General features: G+C 43.5%; 1 protein-coding gene across 1 annotated transcript; it reads left to right on the forward strand.

Moving 5' to 3' along the window:
• Window positions 1-934: 934 nt before the first annotated feature.
• TNFSF15 (TNF superfamily member 15) lies at window positions 935-18,796 on the forward strand. The gene is made up of 4 exons (XM_004372127.2): window positions 935-1,153; window positions 13,325-13,367; window positions 14,625-14,672; window positions 17,289-18,796. Exons 1-4 carry the CDS (start codon window positions 935-937, stop codon window positions 17,741-17,743), a joined length of 765 nt encoding a protein of 254 aa, XP_004372184.1. The 3' UTR covers window positions 17,744-18,796.
• The last annotated feature ends 2,885 nt before the right edge of the window (window positions 18,797-21,681 follow it).

Raw genomic sequence — 21,681 nt, forward strand, 5'->3', positions numbered from 1 at the left:
CAACTAGATGGACTGACACAGTGGCTGCAACAATGGGCTCAAACATAGCAACGATTGTGAGGATGGCACAGGACGGGGCAGCGTTTCGTTCTGTTGTACATAGAGTCACTGTGAGTCAGAACCAACTCGACAGCACATAACAAAACAATAAGGGAGTAGGAGTCAATGTCCTCCAATCAAGGACAGTCACCTCTATGACCTCATGCTCTCTGCTTAGACAATTGCTCAACACAGGCTGGAAATACACTTTCTTTTCACAAGCAGTTGTAGGGTACAGGCAAGAACCCCAAACCAGGATTGAGAAGAAAGAAGCCATATTCCCAGCTCTTCTGTCTTAATTCCTGGATGATCTAGGGCCAGTCCCTTCACCACTCAGAACTTCAGTATTCCCATCTGTAAAATAGGAATGTGTTCTCTGAGATTCTAAAAGACCTAGGGCTTGGTAGCTCTTTGCAAAGTGCTGAGGCAAACACGATTTCCATTTCCCAGGCCGCAAGCCACACATTTTCCCATCTCTCACTTTCACTTCCAGAAGAAGCACGCTACCAGAAGGGCCCAGCTGGCAGGACTCCAGCACCAGAAGCAGGTATATTTTAATTGGCCCAGCCCACTGACTTGATGAATTCTTTATCTCCTCCTCTGGGGACTTTCCTAACTTCCTTCTGTAAGCGGAGAAAGGAGCACATGAGCACGCTGTATATAAATACGCTTGGGAAAACTTTTCTTGTTTTTTTTCCTTAAACCAAACTTGGTTTCTGTTGTAGGCGGTGCATTCCCTAGCAAGGCAGGGCGACAGCGCGTTGTGGAGGGGGAGAGAAAAGGGGAGGAGTAGGCAGAGTGATTAATTCACCCACAGTGTGAAGCTGGTCTTCTATTTAATGGGGGGTCTCTTGGCTGAGGAGGAGTCAGTGGCGCCTCCAGGGCCAGCAGTAGCATGGTGGAGGATCCGGGTTTCGGAGAGACAGCCAGTGTGGAAATGCTGCCAGAGGACGGCAGCCAAAGGCCCAGGGCCAGAGCTGGGCTGCAGGCCAGGAGCGGCCGCATGCGCTGGGCTCTCACCTTCTGCCTGGTGTTGCTCCCCATCCTCGCAGGGCTCACCACCTACCTTCTTGTGGGCCAGCTCCGGGCCCAGGGAGAGGTCTGCGTGCTCCAGGTAAGCCAAACTCCCCTCCACCTGGCGGGTCTGCAGACCCTCTGCAGGTGCCCAGCAGATCCTTCAGCTTTGAACAGAGCTCTTGATCCATCACATGTCTTGCTGTCTCCATGCCAAGGAAATGCAAAATGTGAGGGACAGGGAAATGCGAGAGTGGAGAGGGTCAGTTTGGTTTTTTTCTCAATTTTTTCAGGGAACGAATTGTCCTTTTTTATGTTAATATGGGAATAACCTCCAGATTCATATTTTTAAGAAATTATCATAACATGTTGATAATTTGAGAACATTTATTTTCTCTAAAAAATAAGCTCTTTAAATTAATATAACACATAGTTACTGAAAAAAATTAGAAAATGCAGATAAAGAAGAGGAGAAAATTATCATTACCCATAACCCTTTAGAGATGACCACTGTTAACATTTTGGGGTAAACAACACCATTTTTTTTAATAAAATGGAATTATTTTGATTCTCTTACTATTTTTTTTTTTTTTACCTTTTTTTAAATTGTGCTTTAGGTGAAAGTTTACAGAGCAAACTAGTTTCTCATTAAACAATTAATACACATATTGTTTTGTGATATTGGTTGCCAACCCTGTGACATGTCAACACTCTCCCTTTCTCAACCATGGGTTCCCCATTTCCATTCATCCAGCTTTCCTGTCCCCTCCTGCCTTCTCATGCTTGCCCCTGGGCTGGTGTGCCCATTTAGTTTGGTATACATGGTTGAACTACATGATTATTGTTTGTTTTATAGGCCTGTCTGATCTTTGGCTGAAGGGTGTGGATTCTCTTACTACACTATCATTTTTTTATATCTATGAATTCACATCCCCGTGACGATGTAGATGGCTATATTATATCCCTGTATGTGTCTGCACTGTAATTTACTTAACCAATAACCAATAGAAATATTCTTTTTTAATGCTCAAGAAAAAACCTCCTGCCTGATTGTTGATCTCAAGATTTTGTGGGGGATAGAGAATGCTTAGTCAAATAAGAATATAAGGGTCTGGGAAGAATGATACTGAGAGGGGGGTACAGGTAGCCCAGAGAAAATTTGTCATTCTGAACCAGAAACAGCAAAAACGTACCCACAATCTTAAGACTGCTATTCAAGTAATTTCCTTTTAAAAAAATACTCCTGCAGAATCTATGATGACTGATTTAATTTCAGCCAAAGAATCCAATTCCGGCAGAGAAAATAGGTTTCTCAGTTGGTTTAATTGGAAACCTGGTTTTCAAACAACCCTGGCCAACTTCAAAACGAAGAAGCCATGAGCCAGCCAAGGCTAATGTATCAACACACAGGCTGTGTTTCAGGCAGTAGCACTCATGGCCACATGACACCATTGTCAAAAGGCAGAAATATGTAGACAACCGGAAATGCTGTTTGTGCTAGAGGAGGACTGCAAGGCACGGGAGGTCATGCTGCGACTCCTTGACCATCATGAGGCTGGCTCCTACACAGCCAAATAGCAAGGCCCCTTCGGCCCTCTGGAGCACTGTGCCTCTATCTTTAGCCAGAGACACTTGCTCTTGAACAAGGCATAGTGTGGCCTCCAGGCAGGGATGGATTACCCAATAAGCAAGGCAAGCACATGCTTAATTGTGCTTACTTACACTCATCTGTAGTGCACAATTTCACCTGTTTTTCACATCAAAGACGTGATGAAACCCTGTGAAACTGTGCACTACAGATGAGTAAGTAAGCACAGTCAAGCCCGTGCATACTTTGCTTACTGTGAGCCTATTAGTACTGTGCTTACTTGTTAATACACCGCTGCTCTCCAGGAACCTGAGCTTTCCTAGGTCCTGAAGGGCAACTCTTCTTCTGCCCAAGACCATGGGTGAGATTCCCTATGTCAGCAGAAGCCAGAGAATGCTCTTTAGGTCTAGAAGACCATCAAGTGAAATGGCACAATCCAGGAGGACCAGTGGCTTGCCCACAGTCGTGGAGCAAGTGTGTAACACGAGCTGTCACTGGACACTAAGCTCCGTGAAGAGTGGCCCCAAGTCTCTTTACTCGCTGCTGCATCCTTGCTGCTACGTCTGTCTCAACGCCTGGCCTATGGTAGGTGCTCAAGAAATGAATAATGCTGTCCATTATGTTGTAGTTAGACCCCTCTCCCTGGAGAACGGACGTGTGGGGATGTTTCAAAGCCGTGGTTTGGCCAGTCTCTGCAACTTCTCAGTGCATCAGAAGAAAGAGAAAGGGAAAAGGAAATGCGACGGGGGCACATGTAGCAATCAGAATCCTGAAAAGGAACAGCTGACGCACGCAAAGAAGTGCATTTCAAGAAGAGGAAAGTTTAAAGAAGAGGGATTGAAAGGCATTTAAAGGAAGGCCTATTTACCAGAGATGTTGGCAGAGTTAAAGGAACCACAAGCATTGGTGAACCACTCCCTGGCTAGTGATGGTGGGAAGCTGCTTACCACCCTTAAAGGGCCTGAAGAGGCAAGTGGAGGGAGGAATGTTAGAAGAACTCCGTGAGAACTGAAGCCAAGGAGAAGGCCTGGCCCTGGAGAAGCTGAGAGCTAAGTACAGAAAGGGAGTCACTGGGAGGGAGCAGGGGAATGGGAGGGAAAACGTGGCCCTCTGGCTCCTCCCACCCTTTGATCCCATTGACTAGACACAACAGGAAGCCAGGGCTCAGAGGAGCTGGGGAGGAGCAGTGGCCAGAAGTCAGCCTCGCAGAACTTAGAGCAGGGCAAAAACTGGATCTGGAGGTGCAAAAGGAGACTAGGCAGCTCAGACAAGAAGGAAGACGGGATTCAAGGAGGGGTTCAGGTCCCTGAGGAAAGCGTAGGTGGACATAACAGCCATGTTATGGCTCTCAGAAAAACAGCTGGGTTTGAAACCCAGTTTAGGGCACAGGGCTTCACTGTTGGAAGCCTCAGATTTCTTTCTAGCAGAAGGAGGTACTAGTATCAATGATCCAACAACATCAATAAGGCATGTGCTGGACTATTTTGCATGTTGAGAATGTGAGGAGAGCTATGTGGATGTGGCTATTGTGATGAGCACTCTATCTTAGGCGCCTTGCAGCTGGGAGCTGTGGACTTGATCTTGGCCTTCAGGAGCTCCAAGTCTGATGCATAAGACAGAGAAGAAAATGTACTATTTCAACTTAGAGGTGCTATGGGATTCCAGATGTTCTCCTAGCCCAGCCTTGGGGTAAAGGTGGTTCAGGAAAGACTTCCTGGAAGAGGGAAGGAAGGCACCCATGGCTAGAAAGCTGGGTTTAAGGTCTAAGTCACAGACCCCATTCTATTACCAATAGAAATTGGTCAGACAATCCCAGGTTGTTAGAGGTAACAGGGCCTTTTAAGGTCATCCAGCCTAAAGCCATTTACCTTACAGATAGGGAAAGTAAGGCTCAGAGGGCTGAAGAAGTTTGCCCTTGCCTGTACCCCTAGTCAGTGTTTAGAACCAAGATTCAAACCCAGGCTGCCTGACCCCCTACTCAGTGTCAGACTGCCATTCCAAGGGCCAGATGAAGAATGCCATCCCTCATAATTATGGAGGAGACCTGCCACAACTAGGACCAGTGACTGAGCCTCCATTTGTGCCAACCCCCCAGTGGGGAGCTTCACACACCAAAAGCCATTCCATCCTCAGAATGACCTACCTGGGCCAGGGGGAGTCGGGGCTGCCCATGTTCTTCTAAGAGGCAGCGTAAGGATCAGAGATGTATCATTAAGTGAAAAAAGCAAAGTACAGAACAGCATCTATGACATGATATACCTTACTTTCTTAAAAAAATATATAGAATCACATACGTGAATATGTTTATAAATGCATATAATAACTCAAAACCCGTTGCTGTCGAGTCGATTCTGACTCATAGCGACCCTATAGGACAGGTAGAACTGCCGCATAGGGTTTCCAGGGAGCAGCTGGTGGATTCCAACTGCCAACTTTTCAGTTAGCAGTCAATCGCTTTAACCACTGTGCCACCAGGGCTCCATAATAGCTCAGGAAAGGCACAAAAGAAACTGGTAACTCTGTTAGCGTCCACGTAGGGAAACTCAGTGGCTGGGCAACAAGAGGGGGAGATATTTTAAAACCTACACCCTTTTGTACAAAATGCATGTATTTACCTACAGAAAAATACGCTGTTGCTGTTGTTGTTATTAGGTGCCATCGAGTCGATTTTCAACTCACGGGCAATCCCATGTGACAGAGTAGAAGTGCTCTATAGGGTTTTCTAAGCTGTATTCTTTATAGAAGCAGATCACCAGGTCTTTCTCCCGTGGAGCTGCTGGGTGGGTTCAAACCGCCAACCTTTTAGTTAGCAGCCAAACACTTAACCGTTGCACGCCCAGGGCTCCTTATAGAAAAATATAGAGATAGTCAAATGTTTCAGGATCGTTAGACTCCTGGAGGATGTTATGCAGAATTGTATCTTGGAAAAATCGTAGGCAAAAAGCTCAAACTCAGTTTGAACACTGGCCTAACCATGTGAACTTCGTCATGTTACCTAACCTTCCTAGGCCTCAGCTTCTTTACGTGTGAAATGACACTAATTAGAAATAAGGTGTTTAAAGTGTCTGGCAGAGGGTGGAGGGTGAACAAATGGCAGTTGTTCTTATTATTATTACTACTGCTACTATTACGGCCAGGGCATTTCCTTGCCTGGGGAAATTACGTCACAGAGGACAACGTCTCTACCTGCTCTGGAATCTACCAGTGCTAGGCCAGAGAGAACATGCTTTGATGCTAGAGAGCTTTACTGGTCTCTGATATTTATGAGTTGTCTCAGTGCCTCCTTCCCCACCACAGTCTTGCCCCCCACCCCAACCCAGCCCCCAGTCCATTCGCTGTCCACCTCCACCTTGGCCTCGGCCTTCTTTGGGCCCTTCAGTGGCTCTCCACTGCCCTCAGGAGGAATTCCCAGTCCCCACTGTGAACCACAGTGTTTGAGGCCAAGCCTGTCTTCCCCCCAGCACAGCTCCAGCACACAGCCTGTGCTCCAAGCATAACAGAAGTCACCAGGCTCACTCTCTGCCCCAAGCCTGGCACAGACTGGGCATTCAGTACCATGGAATGAATTGTCAGGAATGCCATAGAAGGGGTTCCTGCCCAGGGCTGCATCACCACCTTGTCTCTGTCCTTCCCTTACAGCCCCAGTTTCTAGAGTCATCTGCACACACTCTATCCACGTTCTCATCCCCCTTTCACTCCTGCCTCACGCCGCTTCCACCCCGTTCCTGAAAATCCACACAAGGCTCCTGTTCCTTGTCCCCTGCAGCCCTCTTCCCTCTACACCTGCCTCTGACCAGATGGTTTCCACCCAGAACAACAGGATTCCATGGTGGTGTGAGCTCAGACTGCCGAATTACACAGATCTGAGGGAAAGCCATGGCGTCACCACTTCACGGCTGTGAACTTATAATAACTTTTGGTATGCCAGGCAATGTGCTAAGCTTTTTCATATTTAAAGTTTCAAGAAGAGTAAGTGAGATCATGCATATAAAGTGCTTAGCACAGTGCCTGGCAGATAATACATGTGCAATACCCTGTTGCCATAGTCCGTTCCAACTCATAGCAACCCTATAGGACAGAGTAGAACTGCCCCATAGGGTTTCCAAGGAGTGGATTCGAACTGCCGATTTCACCATAACACCCTGAAAACTGCTGAGCACATAGTAAGTGCTCAATAAATGCCCGTTCCCTTCATTCCCTGAGAGCACTTAGTTATACCTGGCACACAGAAGACATTCATTAAGTGTTTGCTGGAAGGAGTGCGGTGTGAAGGAATGGGCAAGGTATCAGACCTCCCCGACCCTTGGATTTCCCTGTCTATAAAATAAGGAGGCTAATGCACTTTCTTTATAGCTCTGTGCAGAAAATTCTGCAAGATAGTCACCTTTTAGCTCAGTGGTGACATCACTTCCGAGGTTCACGGTTCAGCCGGGGATTGGGCAGCCCCATAAAACAAACCGGGACTAATGAGGCACAGCAGTCCAGGGACAGGACTAGAAGACAGAAGGGAATGGTGATAGGGAACCCAAGGTTGAGTAAGGGCAGTGTTGACATGTAGTGGGGTTGTTAACCATTGTCATAGGGCAACATACAAGAAAAAAAAAGATATTCAGAAAGCTGTTGTCATAAGGTAGATACACACCAGACATTATTTCCCAGCCCACCCTACCTTGGGTGAACCCTTTTATCTTACTCAAGTATTTCCTCTTCTTTCAAATGAGGACAATAATGACAATCATGTCTCACAGATGTCTGGAGAAAACAGATAGTTGAGATAAAAGTGTTTTGTGAACTGCAAAATGCTGATGATCCCACATTGGCGCTGCCCCTGCTGTAGCCTCAGTGAGCTCCTGCCGGGCAAGTGCCCAAGACAAGCCCCATACATCACAAAGGTCAGGCTGTAAGCAAAGGGCAGAGGAACCAGAGGTAGAGAAGGTGTGCTGCAAGAAGGTAGAGCTGTGAGTTCGAATCCCAAACATCTGGACAGCTTGTAGCTGGGGATTTCAGAATCCATTCATTCACTTGTTAAGGTGAATACACACATCATTCACTGAACAGCACCTCAGGCTCCAAGTCCTCAGACAGAGCATACACCGCAGTGCCACCGAAGCACAGTGGCAGCGAGAGTTCACCTTCCAGGCTGATCTTCTTATTACGGTTGAGCAGCTGGCAGCAGCAACAAGCTTGAGTTTTGAAATGGGCAAGGAGAGGGGGAGGAATTCCACTCTGTCAACCAGTTTGCGTCCGCAAGGGCATGAGTCCAGAAGCAAACTGTAGACTGTTGTTATTGTTAGCTGCCATCTTGTCAATTCCAACTCATGGCGACCCCATGCATGCAGAGTAGAACAGCTCCACAGAGTTTTCAAGGCTGTGACATTTGGGAGCAGATCACAAGGCCTTTCCTCCGAAGCACCTTTGGGTGGGTTTGAACCACTAACCTTCAGCTAGTAGGGAACGCTTAACTGTTTGCGCCACCTGGGGACTCCTAAATTATGGACTAAAGAAGGTTATTGAATGTCTGTCTGTTGGGAAATGGAAGAAGCCCCCCAAAGCTCCCAAAGGATCCAATTTCACCACTTGGCATAAAGAAGCACAAAGGTGGCTGCAATCAACAACTACAGTGGTAAGACCAAAGGGAAGATGTGCTCAACCAGGAAACGTACCACAAGCATTTACTGAGCCCAAAGAAAGAAGGGAAATAAATGGGATACCCACATTACGTACATGGTCTTTCTCAGGCATCACAATAGTCCTGGGAGGGAAGAATTCTTGTCTGCTTTTATTGATAAGGAAACTAGTCTCACTGAGGTCAGGTGATGTGCAAAAGTCAGAAAGCAAGGAAATCACAGAGCTGCGACTTCCAAATTTGCTAGATTGACAAGACTGCATTCTTTGCTCAGTGACATGCTGAACGTTGCACAATAAAGCCCTGTCCAGGGCACCTTGGAGGAGGATGAAATGAAGTGGCCTCAGAATAAAGCATTTCTAACTTGAGTTTATCCTTACGCAAGTACAAACATGTAGGCACAAGAGAGATGAGGTCAAAATCTGTGTATTTCTTCTAGAAGTGCTGGGACAATGTTATGGGTCATAAAACGTTTATGCCTTTGCAACTGCAACATTTATGACTGAAAGTAATGAATGTCTCTTCCTGTTTATGAATGTACTAGAGAGCGACTACAAAACATGGGAGGAAAGGCTAAGTGGGTCATTAGTTAAAATAAACTCAGGAGATTTTTCTGGTGAAATGCCAATAAGAGAATCTCAAAGACTGCCTCACTTCAGCTCCTTCATTCATTGAGCATTCAGCCAATGTTTATGGAGTTCCTGATATGCCTCAGGGTCTGTACTTGGCCTAAAGTTTCAGACCCCAGACTCTCCATTTACTCTTTGACCTTGAACAGTAGCTTGACCTCTTTAAACCCCAGTTATAGGCTTAAAAGAGCTGCAAAAAAGGTGAGGCTGACCCCTCCTTGAAGGACTGTACGAGAAACACACATAAATGTCCAATACAGTATCTGGCCCCTGGTGAACATTCAGTTAAATATTAGTCTCCTCCTTCCCTCCATCCTTCATCCTTCCCAGTTTGAAGAATTGGAGTATTTCCAAAAATGCCTGCAAGGATTAGGTCATGGGTATTTTGAGTCAAGGATTACCAGCCAACATATTAAAAAAAAAGTGAGAAAAGAAAGAGAATTAAATGAAAGTGTAAGTGTAAATCCCCTGCCTTTCAGGAACTAAGAGTCAAAAATCACCCACTTGCTGTGCTTGGGCTCATAAATCCTGATAGTACCAAGTATACCACCCAGATGTATGCTGATGGTCATACTCATTTGCCGTTTTTCGCTCTGGCTCCTGGCCGAGCCTTGTACCTTTCAACAAATATTTCTAGGTCTGTGAGTATGCTCTAAGCAGAGCCTAATGAAGAACTTCAGAGTTTCCAGTACTGAAAGATTATGACTAACCAACTCTGTGTAGTTAAATTTTTTTCTGTTTAAACAAACACTCAAAACTTTGCATGTATTCTAAATAAAATAAAAAGATATCTTTCCTAAATTTTCGAATTGCAAAACTCTGGCTAAAGTCACCGACGCTGACCTTCATTTCATCATGCTGTCTTTTCTAACTCTGTCTTTCTGGTGCCTGAGCATCTGCATAGTTTGCCAGTTGGGAAATCCAGCAGAAGTACCAGGCACAGTCCAAGGCGCCAGGAATACAGTGGTAAGCTAGACAGACAGCCCAGTTTTCTGCCTGCATGAAGCTTGAATTCTACTAGGGAGAGAAAAGCAATAGACACACAAGTAAGTAATATCGCTTCAGGGAGTAATAATGCTCAGGGGAATAAAAAGGATCCTGGTTCTCAGCCAGTGGTTTAAGAAGACATTTAAGGAGAAATAAATCTCATTTTTCTGGGGTGCTTTTGGGCCCCACGTCTATTCAATTTGGGTGCTGATGTTGCAGTGTCTAGCACCCTTCAGGGAGCCATAGTCTTCTTGATGCCTCAGAGTAACCCAGAAGCGATGAAGATGAGTTGGTGTTAAAGAACAGGAGGGTGTTTTACTGGATGGACTGGTGTTGTCACCAACCATCTTGAGGGCAGGCATTGAGCCAGCTCAAATACGCAAACCTTTCCCAAATAAGCTACTATTTCATCATCTCAAATATCCTCACTCATCCCCTCTTCCGGTCACCACAACAGTCTCCTTCCATAATGGACAAAGTCATTACTAACAGAAGCAGCAGTGTAGAGCTGTACATGTTGTTCTTGAAGTGGGAGCCCCAACTAACGTTCTTCTTGTGAATTCTTGGAATGTTGAGGTCTTCCACACTTGCCAGCTAGTGCTGTCATAGTCTCCAAGTGTTTATGGCATTCTGGGCCACTCAGATCTATACATATCCATCCATATATGAAATAAAATATGTACTCGACTTACAGAAATCCAGCAGAACAAATAAGGAAAATGTTTTCACATCCCGGATACATGCTAATTACAAAGGGGTCTGTGAGTCAAGAAGGAATACCCCAAACTCTTAGTTGAGTTTCTGCTTAGCCAAAGATAAACAGAATGTTCAAGAGGCCTCTGAGCAGGGTAGGTACCCTTTCTTACACAAGGGAATGCAGTTAAGCTCTTCCTAAAGCTCTTTGAGAATCCTACCTGCAGTTTCCCACCTTGCCAAAGGATCAGTTCCTTTATTGTCTCTGTCAATAGCAAGTAAGGAAACAAGATACAGAGTAAGCTCATTTCTGGGCTGCTTCTTCACCCCAGAGACCCATCAAAGTCACATCAACTGGGTTTAGGTTTCCAAAGACCATTGTACTATGCTACATGTACGTAATGTATTCATTTGGCCAGCAGAAATCCTTACAGTTTCCCAACTGCCCCCACGCTCTGTTGAGCCTCCTTTCGCTTGCATAAATTGTTGACCTTGTCTGGAATGGTCATTACCCCTTTTATCACCTGACTAATACCTGTAAGACCAGTTAGGGGTAAATTCCCCTGATTGCCCCACTTCTGGGCTAGGTCCACGTCCTCTGCTTTCTGTACTTGCCTCTCTGTCACAGTACATGGAACTTATCCAGATGAGAAACTCATCCAGAAGCTGTAGGCTGTACTGGTTTAGAGCTTGGGATTCTGGAATCAACTGGCCTGGGTTAAAATCCTGCTCCTCCACCTTCTATGTGTGAGACACTGGGCAAGTTATTTAACCTGCCTTAGGCTGATTTTCAATATGAGGTTATGAACAGCATCCACCTTAAAGAGTTGTTGCAAAGCAGAAGGAGGTAATGCATGTGAAGAGCTTAGCAGGGTGTTGCTGCCTATTCAGTAAACAGTGGCTACACTGACTGCATTTTTCAGGTCCCTTGAATCAGTCACTGTGGTTGTCTCTTATGGCTGGAGCACAGGGAGCCTGGAGAAGAGTACATAATGGGTAACAAGACTGGAATGGCAAACTGGAACCTAAATGCCAAAATAAGTATTTGAGACTGTGTCTAGAAGGCCATGGGGAGCCACTGAAGGTTTTGAGGCAGAGCTGTCTCGATACGGTGATGCTTTAAACAAAATCCTCTGGAGGCAGGCTAGGAAATGGATCCAAGAACGGGAGAAACCAGAGGCAGAAAGACCTGTTAGGAGGCTGTTGGAAGAATCCAAGCAAATGCTGGGGCCTGGAATAGAAGCACAGATGAGAAAAAAAATTGTAGAAATAGCAATGACAATCCTTAGGTGTGTGGAAGAAAATGACACAGATTTAATGTCTGGAAACTAAGCAGAAGTTGTAGTGGTGCAGTTAAGAGAGTTAAGAAACAGGGAAATGAGCTGGAGAGACACTGAAGTCAATTGATTGTTTAAAGCCAAAATGTCTGCCCTCAAGTGAGTTTCCAGTAGAGGTTAGGTAGTGTGGTTTGAGAGTACAAAGAGCCTGGAGGTTTGGGCTCTCACAAGATCACTATTACTCACGGACCTGCTCTCTCCTACTCACTATCAACAATGACACAGTCACACCCACAGGACCACACATACATATGGGGAGACATCCCTGCAAACCACACCATACCACACACACATGTAGATACACACATGCAAAAGCATATCAGTTCACACTCTCTCCCACTGACAGAGTTGTCTTCTCTTATATTCACACAGACACACTGTTCCTCATTCACAAGTAGTCTCTCTTTCTCTCTCTCTCTCTCTCTCTCTGTCTCTCACACACACACGCGCGCACGCGCGTTTTAAGGTATGGAACTGATCAAGTGATCATGGTGACATAAGAGTGGCTTTGTTAGTGGCAATTGTTTAGTTACCAGGACCAAATGAGTTGATTCAAAATTACACCAGAGAAGGTTTTTTGGAAACATTGTAAAATCTAAAATGGTAACTTTATTCCTAAAGTAAGAACTTAGTTTTACTCTTGAGCTTTATATTTAGGCATGCGAGCGGTAAGTTTCTTCATTTTTCCTGCATTCTTTGCACTGATTCATACATTTTATGATTTGATCTTCAACTTAATACTGGGAGTGATTTAGGGCAAGGGATGTTATTATTTCCACTTTAGAAATGAGAAAACTAAAGCTCAGAGAGGAAAAGTATCTGGCTCAAGACCATACAGTTAATAAATGGTGGAACCAGGATTCAAGTTCAGGTCTGTCGGCCTCCAAAGCAGGTATTTTTCCACATGTGGTATTTGAAGTGGTTCACAAACTAGGATTGCAATAATAAAGTCTTCATGTATCACGTGGAAATAAGGAAGAATTGTTAAGGTTGATCAGGAGAACATGACCATCATCTCTTTTTTTAGTATCATTTTTTAAAAATAATTCCAATTTTTAAATTGTGAGAGTAGAAAAGAAAATAAAGCAAGTGTCATTACTTGTTCAAATAATAGAAGCAATGACAAGATGCCAGAGTTCCCCAGAATAGAACAAGAGAAGTTCACTGGACAGAGTTTTAAAGTTACGCTTCAGAGACAAGCATAAGAGAGAGAAAGGTCATTGAAGTTACTGGAAGAGGAAGGAAGAAAAGTGTGGGTGCAAGATTCCCATCAATCAAAATATTTGCATTGCCATTTCTCTCATCTCAGGGCACCCAGGCTGGGTAGCAGCAGCATCTTAATTATGCCTGTGCTATGGGTAGCTGTGTGGGTGTTGGGGTTGAGATGACACATATCTGTCTTTCCCAACAGACTCCAGAGGGACAAGAGTTTGGACCATCACATCAGCAAGCTTGTAAGTGTATTGATCTTTAATGCCTTTTCTTATGGGGAACGAGAACATTTCTAGGAGTTCTGATATGCAGGAAGTTCAAAGGTGGGTCTTAAATTACCAAGTTGCTAAGCTGAGGGATGCCAACCCAGAGGAGAAGCAAAGCTCCTCCCCAGGCACCGAGAAGGCAAAAGACTCCATGGTCAAGTACATGGTGTGTGGGACTGACGGCCTGAGCTCAAACCCCAGCTCTAGAATTTACTTACAATGCTACCTTGGGCAAATAAATTCACCTATCTGTGTCTCAGTTTCCTTACCTATAAAAATGGATTTAATAGTACCTAACCAATAGGGTTTAAAAAAAAAAAAAAAAGAAACCAAACCCATTGCCATCAACTCCATTCTGACTCATAACTACCCTACAGGATATAGTAGAACTGCCTCATACGGTTTCCAAGGAGCAGCTGGTGAGTTCAAACTGCTGACCTTTTGGTTAGCAGCCGAGCTCTTAACCACTGTGCCACCAGGTGTCAATTAAATGAGTTAATTCCTATAAAGGGTTTAGAACAGTGTCTAGCAGGTCAAAAGTACTCAATGACTTTTTGCTTTTTACCGGAATAATCATCATCAACATCTTTAGAATGCGCTTATCTAATAGAATCATCTTTGAGAACAAAAAGGAAATTCTAAGGTCTTCTAGAGTAATTATGGGGAAACAGAGGCTCAGAGACAGAAAGGGACCTGCCAACATCATATAGCTACAGATTAGTTCCCACTCATTTCCCATCCCAGTTCTCTTAAGCCATCCATATGCATCAGTGGATATAGTTAAAGGAACCATGAAGAAGACACAAGGCTAATTAGTCCCCACAGGACCAGCAGAAGCAGATGGCTAAAAAAGAAAAGGAGAGGCAAGCCATTATTTACTCAGTACTGACCACGTGCCAGGAATCATGCTGAGCACTCTCCATCCATGGTAGGGATTGCTGTGCCCATCTCAGAGATGAGAAAACAGAGTCTCAGACGGGTAGTTAACTTGCCCAAAGTCATGTGGCCAAGACTCATTTTCATTCAAGACTCTGGCCCCTGAGCCTCCCCTTGTTCCCAGGGGTGCTTGCAAACACCACATTCCAATCCAAAAACCCCCAAGGAATGGAACTGCACAAGCTGAAGGAGGGGAATATTTCTCTCCCATCACCGGTTCCATGCAGCTCCCAAAGGGCTGTCTTCATGCAAGTCACCTTTTGACCAATACAAAGCATGTTTCTCCTTTCATTACAGACACACCTCCCAGAACTGATGGAGCTAAGCCGAGGGCACACCTGACAGGTAACTATCCTTGATGTGTTTTCCAGAAGACCATGGGCCGCAGTCCCAAGATTTCATTCAGACAATTTACCAAAACTCATTCTAGTGGCTTCACACTGGAAACAACACCATTTGGTAACAGACTCCTCCTCTCAGTCAAGGGCTTTCAGATGTTTTCCTCCCTGTAAAGGGCCCAAAGTCTCATGTCTCTTGGGTGTTTTCTTTCAGATTCTATGAGTCCTCTTTCTTTCTCTCTCTCTCTCTTTCACTCACATACTCAATCATTCAGAAATGGCTTTCCTCAGACTCAGAGCTTCAAATAATTCTGAATATAGTCACAGGTGAAAGATGCCATGAGTTGCCAATGTATGAGCTCTATCTATGCCCTATTCAAGAAGAAGTTATTGGACATTTACGTTCAAGAAGGTATTTCCACAGAGTTTTCACTTATATGAAGAAATTAAGAGGAATCTCACAATATCATTAGTTGTCCAGCTTCCCAAGTCTAGTGTAGAAATTCCTGGAGTTTCACAGGCCTTGAGCCTCCGGTGGAAAAAGCACCACAGTGCAGAAAGATGCATTAAAGAAAAAAAAATTTTTGAAAAACCAGAGTGTTAAAAACAAACATATTCTCCTGACCTATAAGAACACTTGCAACTCAAAGGGGAACAGCCTTTTGGCCCAAGATATATGCCCTAATGTTTGACACAAAGGGAACTGTTTGGGGTGTGTCTTGAGTGAAAATCAGGGATATGCTGAGAGTCTCCATCAGTCACCACTTACCTATAAGAATGGGAGGGATTGAAACAGGGTGAAAAAGCAAATCCTAAAATAATTCTGAGGATTTATTTTCACTAAATAACTAATTCTGAGTATGGAGATGCCATCCCTCTTCTGTTAAGTGGTGGGTGTTGAAATGGAGGGGATCCAGTTGTTCCTGAGCTTCCAATATGTGCCAGGTATTGTAGTAAACATTCTATATCAGTGATCTCATTTAATCACATAACAGCCCAATGAAACAGAGGTTAGTCATTTGCATCCAGGGATGGGAAAACTGAGGTTCAGGCAACCAAATTCACTTGTCCCAAGTCGCATGACTAGGAAGTATAAGAGTTTAGATTCAAGCTTGACTATCACAACTGTACGGTTTCCATTAGAACGTAATTCCTACCCAAACCTGTAAGTTGTTATGCAGTTAGCTAATTGCATAACAACTTCACAGAACTACTCCTGGTCTAGAGATTGACTTTAGCTTTTGCATCACCTGGGAGGAATTTTTTTTTAATCCACTGTATCATCCACAAAGAAGGAGTAGAGACTTTCAGGGGTGAGTAATAAAAGTGCCTTTGACAGATATTGCAAAAAAGCCCCAGAGCTCTCCAGAAGTCATTTATTCCTGGGGCCAGAGGAGACCACACACATTCTGGATATGTGTCAGCTGCAAACGAAACCATAGGTTCAACCAGCAATGGGAACTAAGCTTTAGAAAAAAAAAAAAAATCTAAGAACCACGTTTCTGGTCACCTACCTGGTCTCTTTAAACGCAACCTCCAAAACTGTGACTGTCAGTATATAACGGTAATTGGTATGGATTTCAAAAGTAGTTGCAGGAAATTAAAATGTTTTTGATTTCTGAGAAGTATTAGTTTTATTGCAGAATATGTTATTTGAAATCTATGATGTGAATCAATGATTTGATTCTATTCATTTTTCCTGCACTGCTATAGACATATTTCATAAAAGCATTCATTTATAGGTTCTATATCATGTGTACTTGTGAATAATGCAAACATAAGAACATATTAAACATATAAATTGAAATAGGCTTGTTTTTTAATACTTTAGAATGAAAGCTGATGGTTTACTTTGGGGAAAAATAATTATTTATTGAGTGCAACTGTATCCAGCCATTGTGACAAAAATGTTGTGTTGGAGCTTTATCCCCAGTTCAGACAGAGAAAACTGAGGCTCCGAGAAGAGAAGGAACCTACACAGTTGACCAACGAGCTAGCGTAGCAGAGCCAGGATTGGAACTGGGCATAAGTGACCCCAAGCCCAAGTCACTTCCACGCCACAGGCAACTATTGGCTTATATTTTGGCCTTTTCTCTGTATGAGAAGCATTTCCAAAATATTCTAGATCTCTGGTTCTGCATGCTGGTTCTTTATTAATCACCTCTTGCATTTCATAGGCTTTGGACTATAGCACTGGAATAGAATAATAGGGGACACTTGACTCTCTCTCTCCGAAATACCCTCTCTTTGTAGCATAGCACGTTAAAAATGAAAAGGTTATAAAAGTGAATGTAGTTTAGAGGCTATTCCTAATAGCTAGATGTTTTACATACATCATCTCTTTTAATCCTTTCCACAGGTATTTTTTTTTAATGAAAAAATAAGAAAACTCAGGTTCAGAGAGGCAAAGTAATTTGCCCAAGGTCACCCAGCTCAAGATGCTGCTCTCTTTGAACAGAAGTGTATGTCCACTCATATATCCTCCACTCATTCTTCCCCAAGACACCTAGCTATTGGTTTTATTTGGCCATTTTACTCTTGCCTGAAAATGATAGGGGTCTCTTTTTAGCAATGTCCACAGGTTCTGACATGAGCAAATTAAGCCTCTCTCTTGTCTTTGCAGTTGTGAGACAAACTCCCACACAGAACTTGAAAAATCATTTCCCAGCTCTGCATTGGGAGCACGAACTTGGCTTAGCCTTCACCAAGAACCGGATGAACTACACCAATAAATTCCTGGTTATCCCAGAGTCAGGAGACTACTTTGTTTACTCACAAGTCACATTCCGAGGGACTATGTCTGAGTGTGGTGAAATCGGCCTAGGAAGACAATCGAGCAAGCCAGACTCCATCATCGTGATCGTCACCAAGGTAACAGACAGCTACCCTGAGCCAACCCAGCTCTTAACAGGAACCAAATCAGTGTGTGAATTAGGCAGCAACTGGTTCCAACCCATCTACCTGGGGGCTGTGTTCTCCTTGCAAGAAGGAGATAAACTGATGGTGAACGTCAGTGATATCTCCTTGGTGGATTATACGAAAGAAGATAAAACCTTCTTCGGAGCCTTCTTGCTATAGGGGCAGGACAGATGTCATTGTGTGAAGGTTCCCTGCCTCCTAGTTCCTTTTCTTCATTCATATGTAGGCGTTTTCTTGAGGCCACGGGGGTATTCCACAGAGGCAGTCGTTTAGCTTTGAAATTTAAGATCCAAAAATTCACACTTTACATGCCTTATTAATGAGAATACTAGTTGGAAAAGGGCAGAAGAGAGCAGACACGTTGTCATGGTGGCTTGGAGGAGTGGCGAGTTTCTAAACATTAAAACACTGATCGTGAATGGATGTATGATTTACTCGGGTCAAGATCTGAAGAGGAACATTTCCATGGCTTCCTACTACACATTTGTCACCATTGGACCATTTGTCCGATTGGATCCTGAAGCATTTGCTTTAGTTGAAGAATCTTAAAGTTCAAAGCCCTAGAGAACAGTGTAAACCTTCAGAGGTGAAATCCTTAATTGGTTTCCCCAAGCACATACCTTCATGCCTTGCTTAAAAAGTGAAAAGAGAGCTGGTATTTCTCAGGAACCTTCTCAAAAAAAAGAAATTGGTTTTCATGCCACATATGGCGTGTGAGAAAAGCTACCTTTCCTTTTCTTATGGACACAGGTATCAAAATAAGCAAGTATGAGTTCCACAGGCATATTGAAAATACAACAATAGCATTTATTCAGCACAGTTTTCTTGAGCATCTGTTATATGCTGGGAACTGCTGTGGATATTATGAAGAACAAGACAGACTCTACTCCAAACCCTTATGAATACCTCTAGATGCTTCCTGGTCAAATATCACTCAACATATTCAAAGGATTAACTCCAAAACCTAAGAAAATATCATCTGACACTGTTATATAAGCTTTCTGGAGTTCTCTTGATTATGTAAGATGTCTAGCTGATTAGGTCACACAGAAAACTTGAAGACAGATTTTGAGCTAATGACACAGCTATAAAACAAATTTGATTGATTCTAGGCGACCATGAACTTATTCTCTGGGAGAAAAAAAAAAAAAGTCAATCACCCAATCTGAAAAAGTTAACTTAGATCTGCTTTCAGATTTGATTTCCAACTTTATACGCAGAGTGTCATGTGGGTATTTTTCCCTTAAAATATTCAAAGCAATTGAAGTGTGGGGTTAGCTAATCAACCCAGACAAAGGCTCTTCCCTGGAAAGTCTGGACGTTGAGAAGGTCCTTCATATGCTTCAATGGGTTTATATTCTCTAGTTAGTATGATTTTCCAGCCCTGAGGGTGGGGGAGGCATTTCCGCTCTCTTAGCCTCTGCTGACTTGCTTATAAAGCAGGAATCGTGGCCTCCAGCAGTTTGCTTCCCAAGGTTGCAGCAAGAATCATGGAAATGAAATGTGTTAGCTTCAAGCATTCCGTGGAATCTGCAAGCATTTCATCGTGATGTAGGGAGTGAACCCCAGAACTTTGGCCTCTATTATAAATATTCATTATCATAGGAGACCTCATAGATGGGTCTGGAAGCGACCTTGGCCCAGAAGTCACTCCTAACCTTGTTGCCAAGAGACTATAGAGGCAGAGAGGTGCGTGATATGGCTCCTGAGTGCAGTGACTGGCGTAGCAGGACTCAATCAATATTTTTTGAGTTATAATTAAATAAAATTAATTTCCAGCTTCTTCCAGAGGTTAAGGCTCTAAGGGTATTCCTAAGCTCTCGAGGCTAACTTAAACCAGGCCTCTTTCTCACTTCAGCTCCTTTAAACAGTCAGTCCAGGGCACAGTTGGGACACAGAGAAGAGGGGGGGTCACCTCCACCTGGGGTTCGGAAGAGTCTTCATAGAGGAAGTGAAGCTTGAGTGAGTCCTGAAAGAGGTGGGCAAACACCAGATGGTCACCAGGAAAGGTTATCTCAGACAGAGGAATTACCCTTTTCTTAAAGCAGAAAATTTTCTCAGTAACTAGAAAACTAGCTGGATAACAGAGCATTTGGTCAACCAACTCCTAGAATAATATTTACCAGGAAACCAGGAATGTTTTACCAATAATTGTAGTTTGGCTCCATGATCACAACTAAAACCTCATTTAAGAAAATGAAAGGCTCTCTCTGCACTTGGGTACGCTGGGCATGGCCTATGTAGACATGACCCTGGGTGCAGGAAAGGATTTGCACACTAAGAGGCTGAACTGGGCTGCTATCTTCTCCTCCACTAAAAGGAACCCTTGTGCCAGGGGCCTTCAGACTTGCTCTTGTTCCATGGGGAATCTGGTGGATTTCGAAGTTTATCCAAGTAATAGGAATTTCTTAACATTCTAAGAGTCTTGAGGCTTTGAGAAGCTCCCTGCTACATATTTATTTTGCTGTTGTCATAGTTTATTTAAGAATGTGTTTTAGCTCAAGTTTTCACTGCTAATTTTTTAAAATTCTCTACAATGCTCAGAAAGGCACAGCCAGACATTTCTAATAAGACTCAAGTCAGAACTTCTGTTTCCAAGGCATTATCTCCATGATAAAAATTAGTGCACTATTTTTAAAACTAAGGTGGGAGAATGCTTTTTAAGAACATGTCCACTAAAAGGGATTAACAGTATGCATTTAAGAGTTTAGGGGAGGTGGAAGGAGGAGTATACTTTAGAAAACAGTTAATTTAGGGGGAAATACCGGTTAAATGTGTCTCAAAAGGCTGAGAAGCAGCTACTAAGTACCTACTCGCCCTGGGGATACAGAAATAATTTTAGTCTTAGACGTCTCATTCTGACTGCTCAGCACCTCCATGGTCCGCAGATTTTTTTATTTATTTTAGTTGTATTAGCCAATTAACTAGCTAACTTTGGGCACATGGATGTTTTCTCATTAGGAAAATGGGTGCCATTTGATGAAGGGTGATCACTAACAAAATGATTTGTGGTTACCATAAGTGGTTTTTTTAATAGCTACTCAAGGACAATTTTTCACAAATAAAAGGGGAAAAAAATAAAGATACCATTTTCTAAGGTAGAATCCATTATTTATTTAAGTCACATGTGGAGAGAGGTTATTACTTGCTGAACCCCATTTTGGTCTTCAACACCCTTGAAAGTATTAGTACTTTATGGCTGACCAAGAGATTCCATAAAGATATTTGGAAAAGCTGCCTTCCTCAGCAAATACAGGAATCATGACCAAAGTGCATAGGGTCACTAGCATTTTTGTCCTAGCATGGTTTAGATCTATTTAACAGAACAGAATTGTTCAAGCTACTAACATTTCTAATTCTTTTTTACTAAGGTGTAGTAGGATGGGAAAAGATACACTCTTTACATCCTGAAAATTGTCTGGCTTATCTCACTAACAGGGCTTGTCAGAGCCCTTGGACCCATTTCAATCTAAGCTACGTCACCCAGAGGAAATTCCACTTTTGTGCTCATCATTAACTGCTGTGGATCATAAAAGTTCGTCTATCACAGTTCTTGAGGCACGTAAGCTGCCAATACTCTCTTGCGAGGTAATTTCCCAAGTTCTTTCCCAATCATGTTTCCATGATTGTGACATTGGGGATTAAGTCCTCAGGATGGGACTGTTTATATTCTGCACCTTGCAAAACACATGCAGAAGTCTCTTGCCTCAACGTTTCTTGCTATCCTTGGGTCCAGAGTCCTGGAAATGTTTTGCCGTTTTTTTAACAGAATTTTTGAAAAAGTGTACATCATTATCCTGGATATTAATAGCTATTGCATCACATTGGCAGCTGGGCCTGGGGAGAATGAATAGATTGTTAACCCCTATTTCAGAGTGTGGGTCAGAACAGCCAAATTCATGTCCTGCCCAACTCTAACAACCATATCTACAACCTCCCAAGCTCTGAGATATGTTTTCTGACCCCTCTCCTTCCATTACCCTGTTTTTTAAGAAGGCCATACCAGCCCAGACAGGAGAAGTTACTTGTCCAGGGCCAAACCATGAGTTGACAGATCCAGAGCTAGGATGTTGTCCTTCTGAATCATACTCCTGGGC

The sequence above is a fragment of the Trichechus manatus genome, unplaced genomic scaffold, assembly GCF_000243295.1.
Source record: "Trichechus manatus latirostris isolate Lorelei unplaced genomic scaffold, TriManLat1.0 scaffold00016, whole genome shotgun sequence".
NCBI lineage: Eukaryota > Metazoa > Chordata > Mammalia > Sirenia > Trichechidae > Trichechus > Trichechus manatus.

Bases quoted from the DNA above. Each gene is read 5' to 3' on its own strand.
- TNFSF15 (XM_004372127.2), top strand. From the start codon at position 935: ATGGTGGAGGATCCGGGTTTCGGAGAGACAGCCAGTGTGGAAATGCTG. The intron at 1,154-13,324 runs GTAAGCCAAACT...CTTTCCCAACAG, and splicing joins GAGAGGTCTGCGTGCTCCAG to ACTCCAGAGGGACAAGAGTT. The intron at 13,368-14,624 runs GTAAGTGTATTG...CTTTCATTACAG, and splicing joins ACCATCACATCAGCAAGCTT to ACACACCTCCCAGAACTGAT.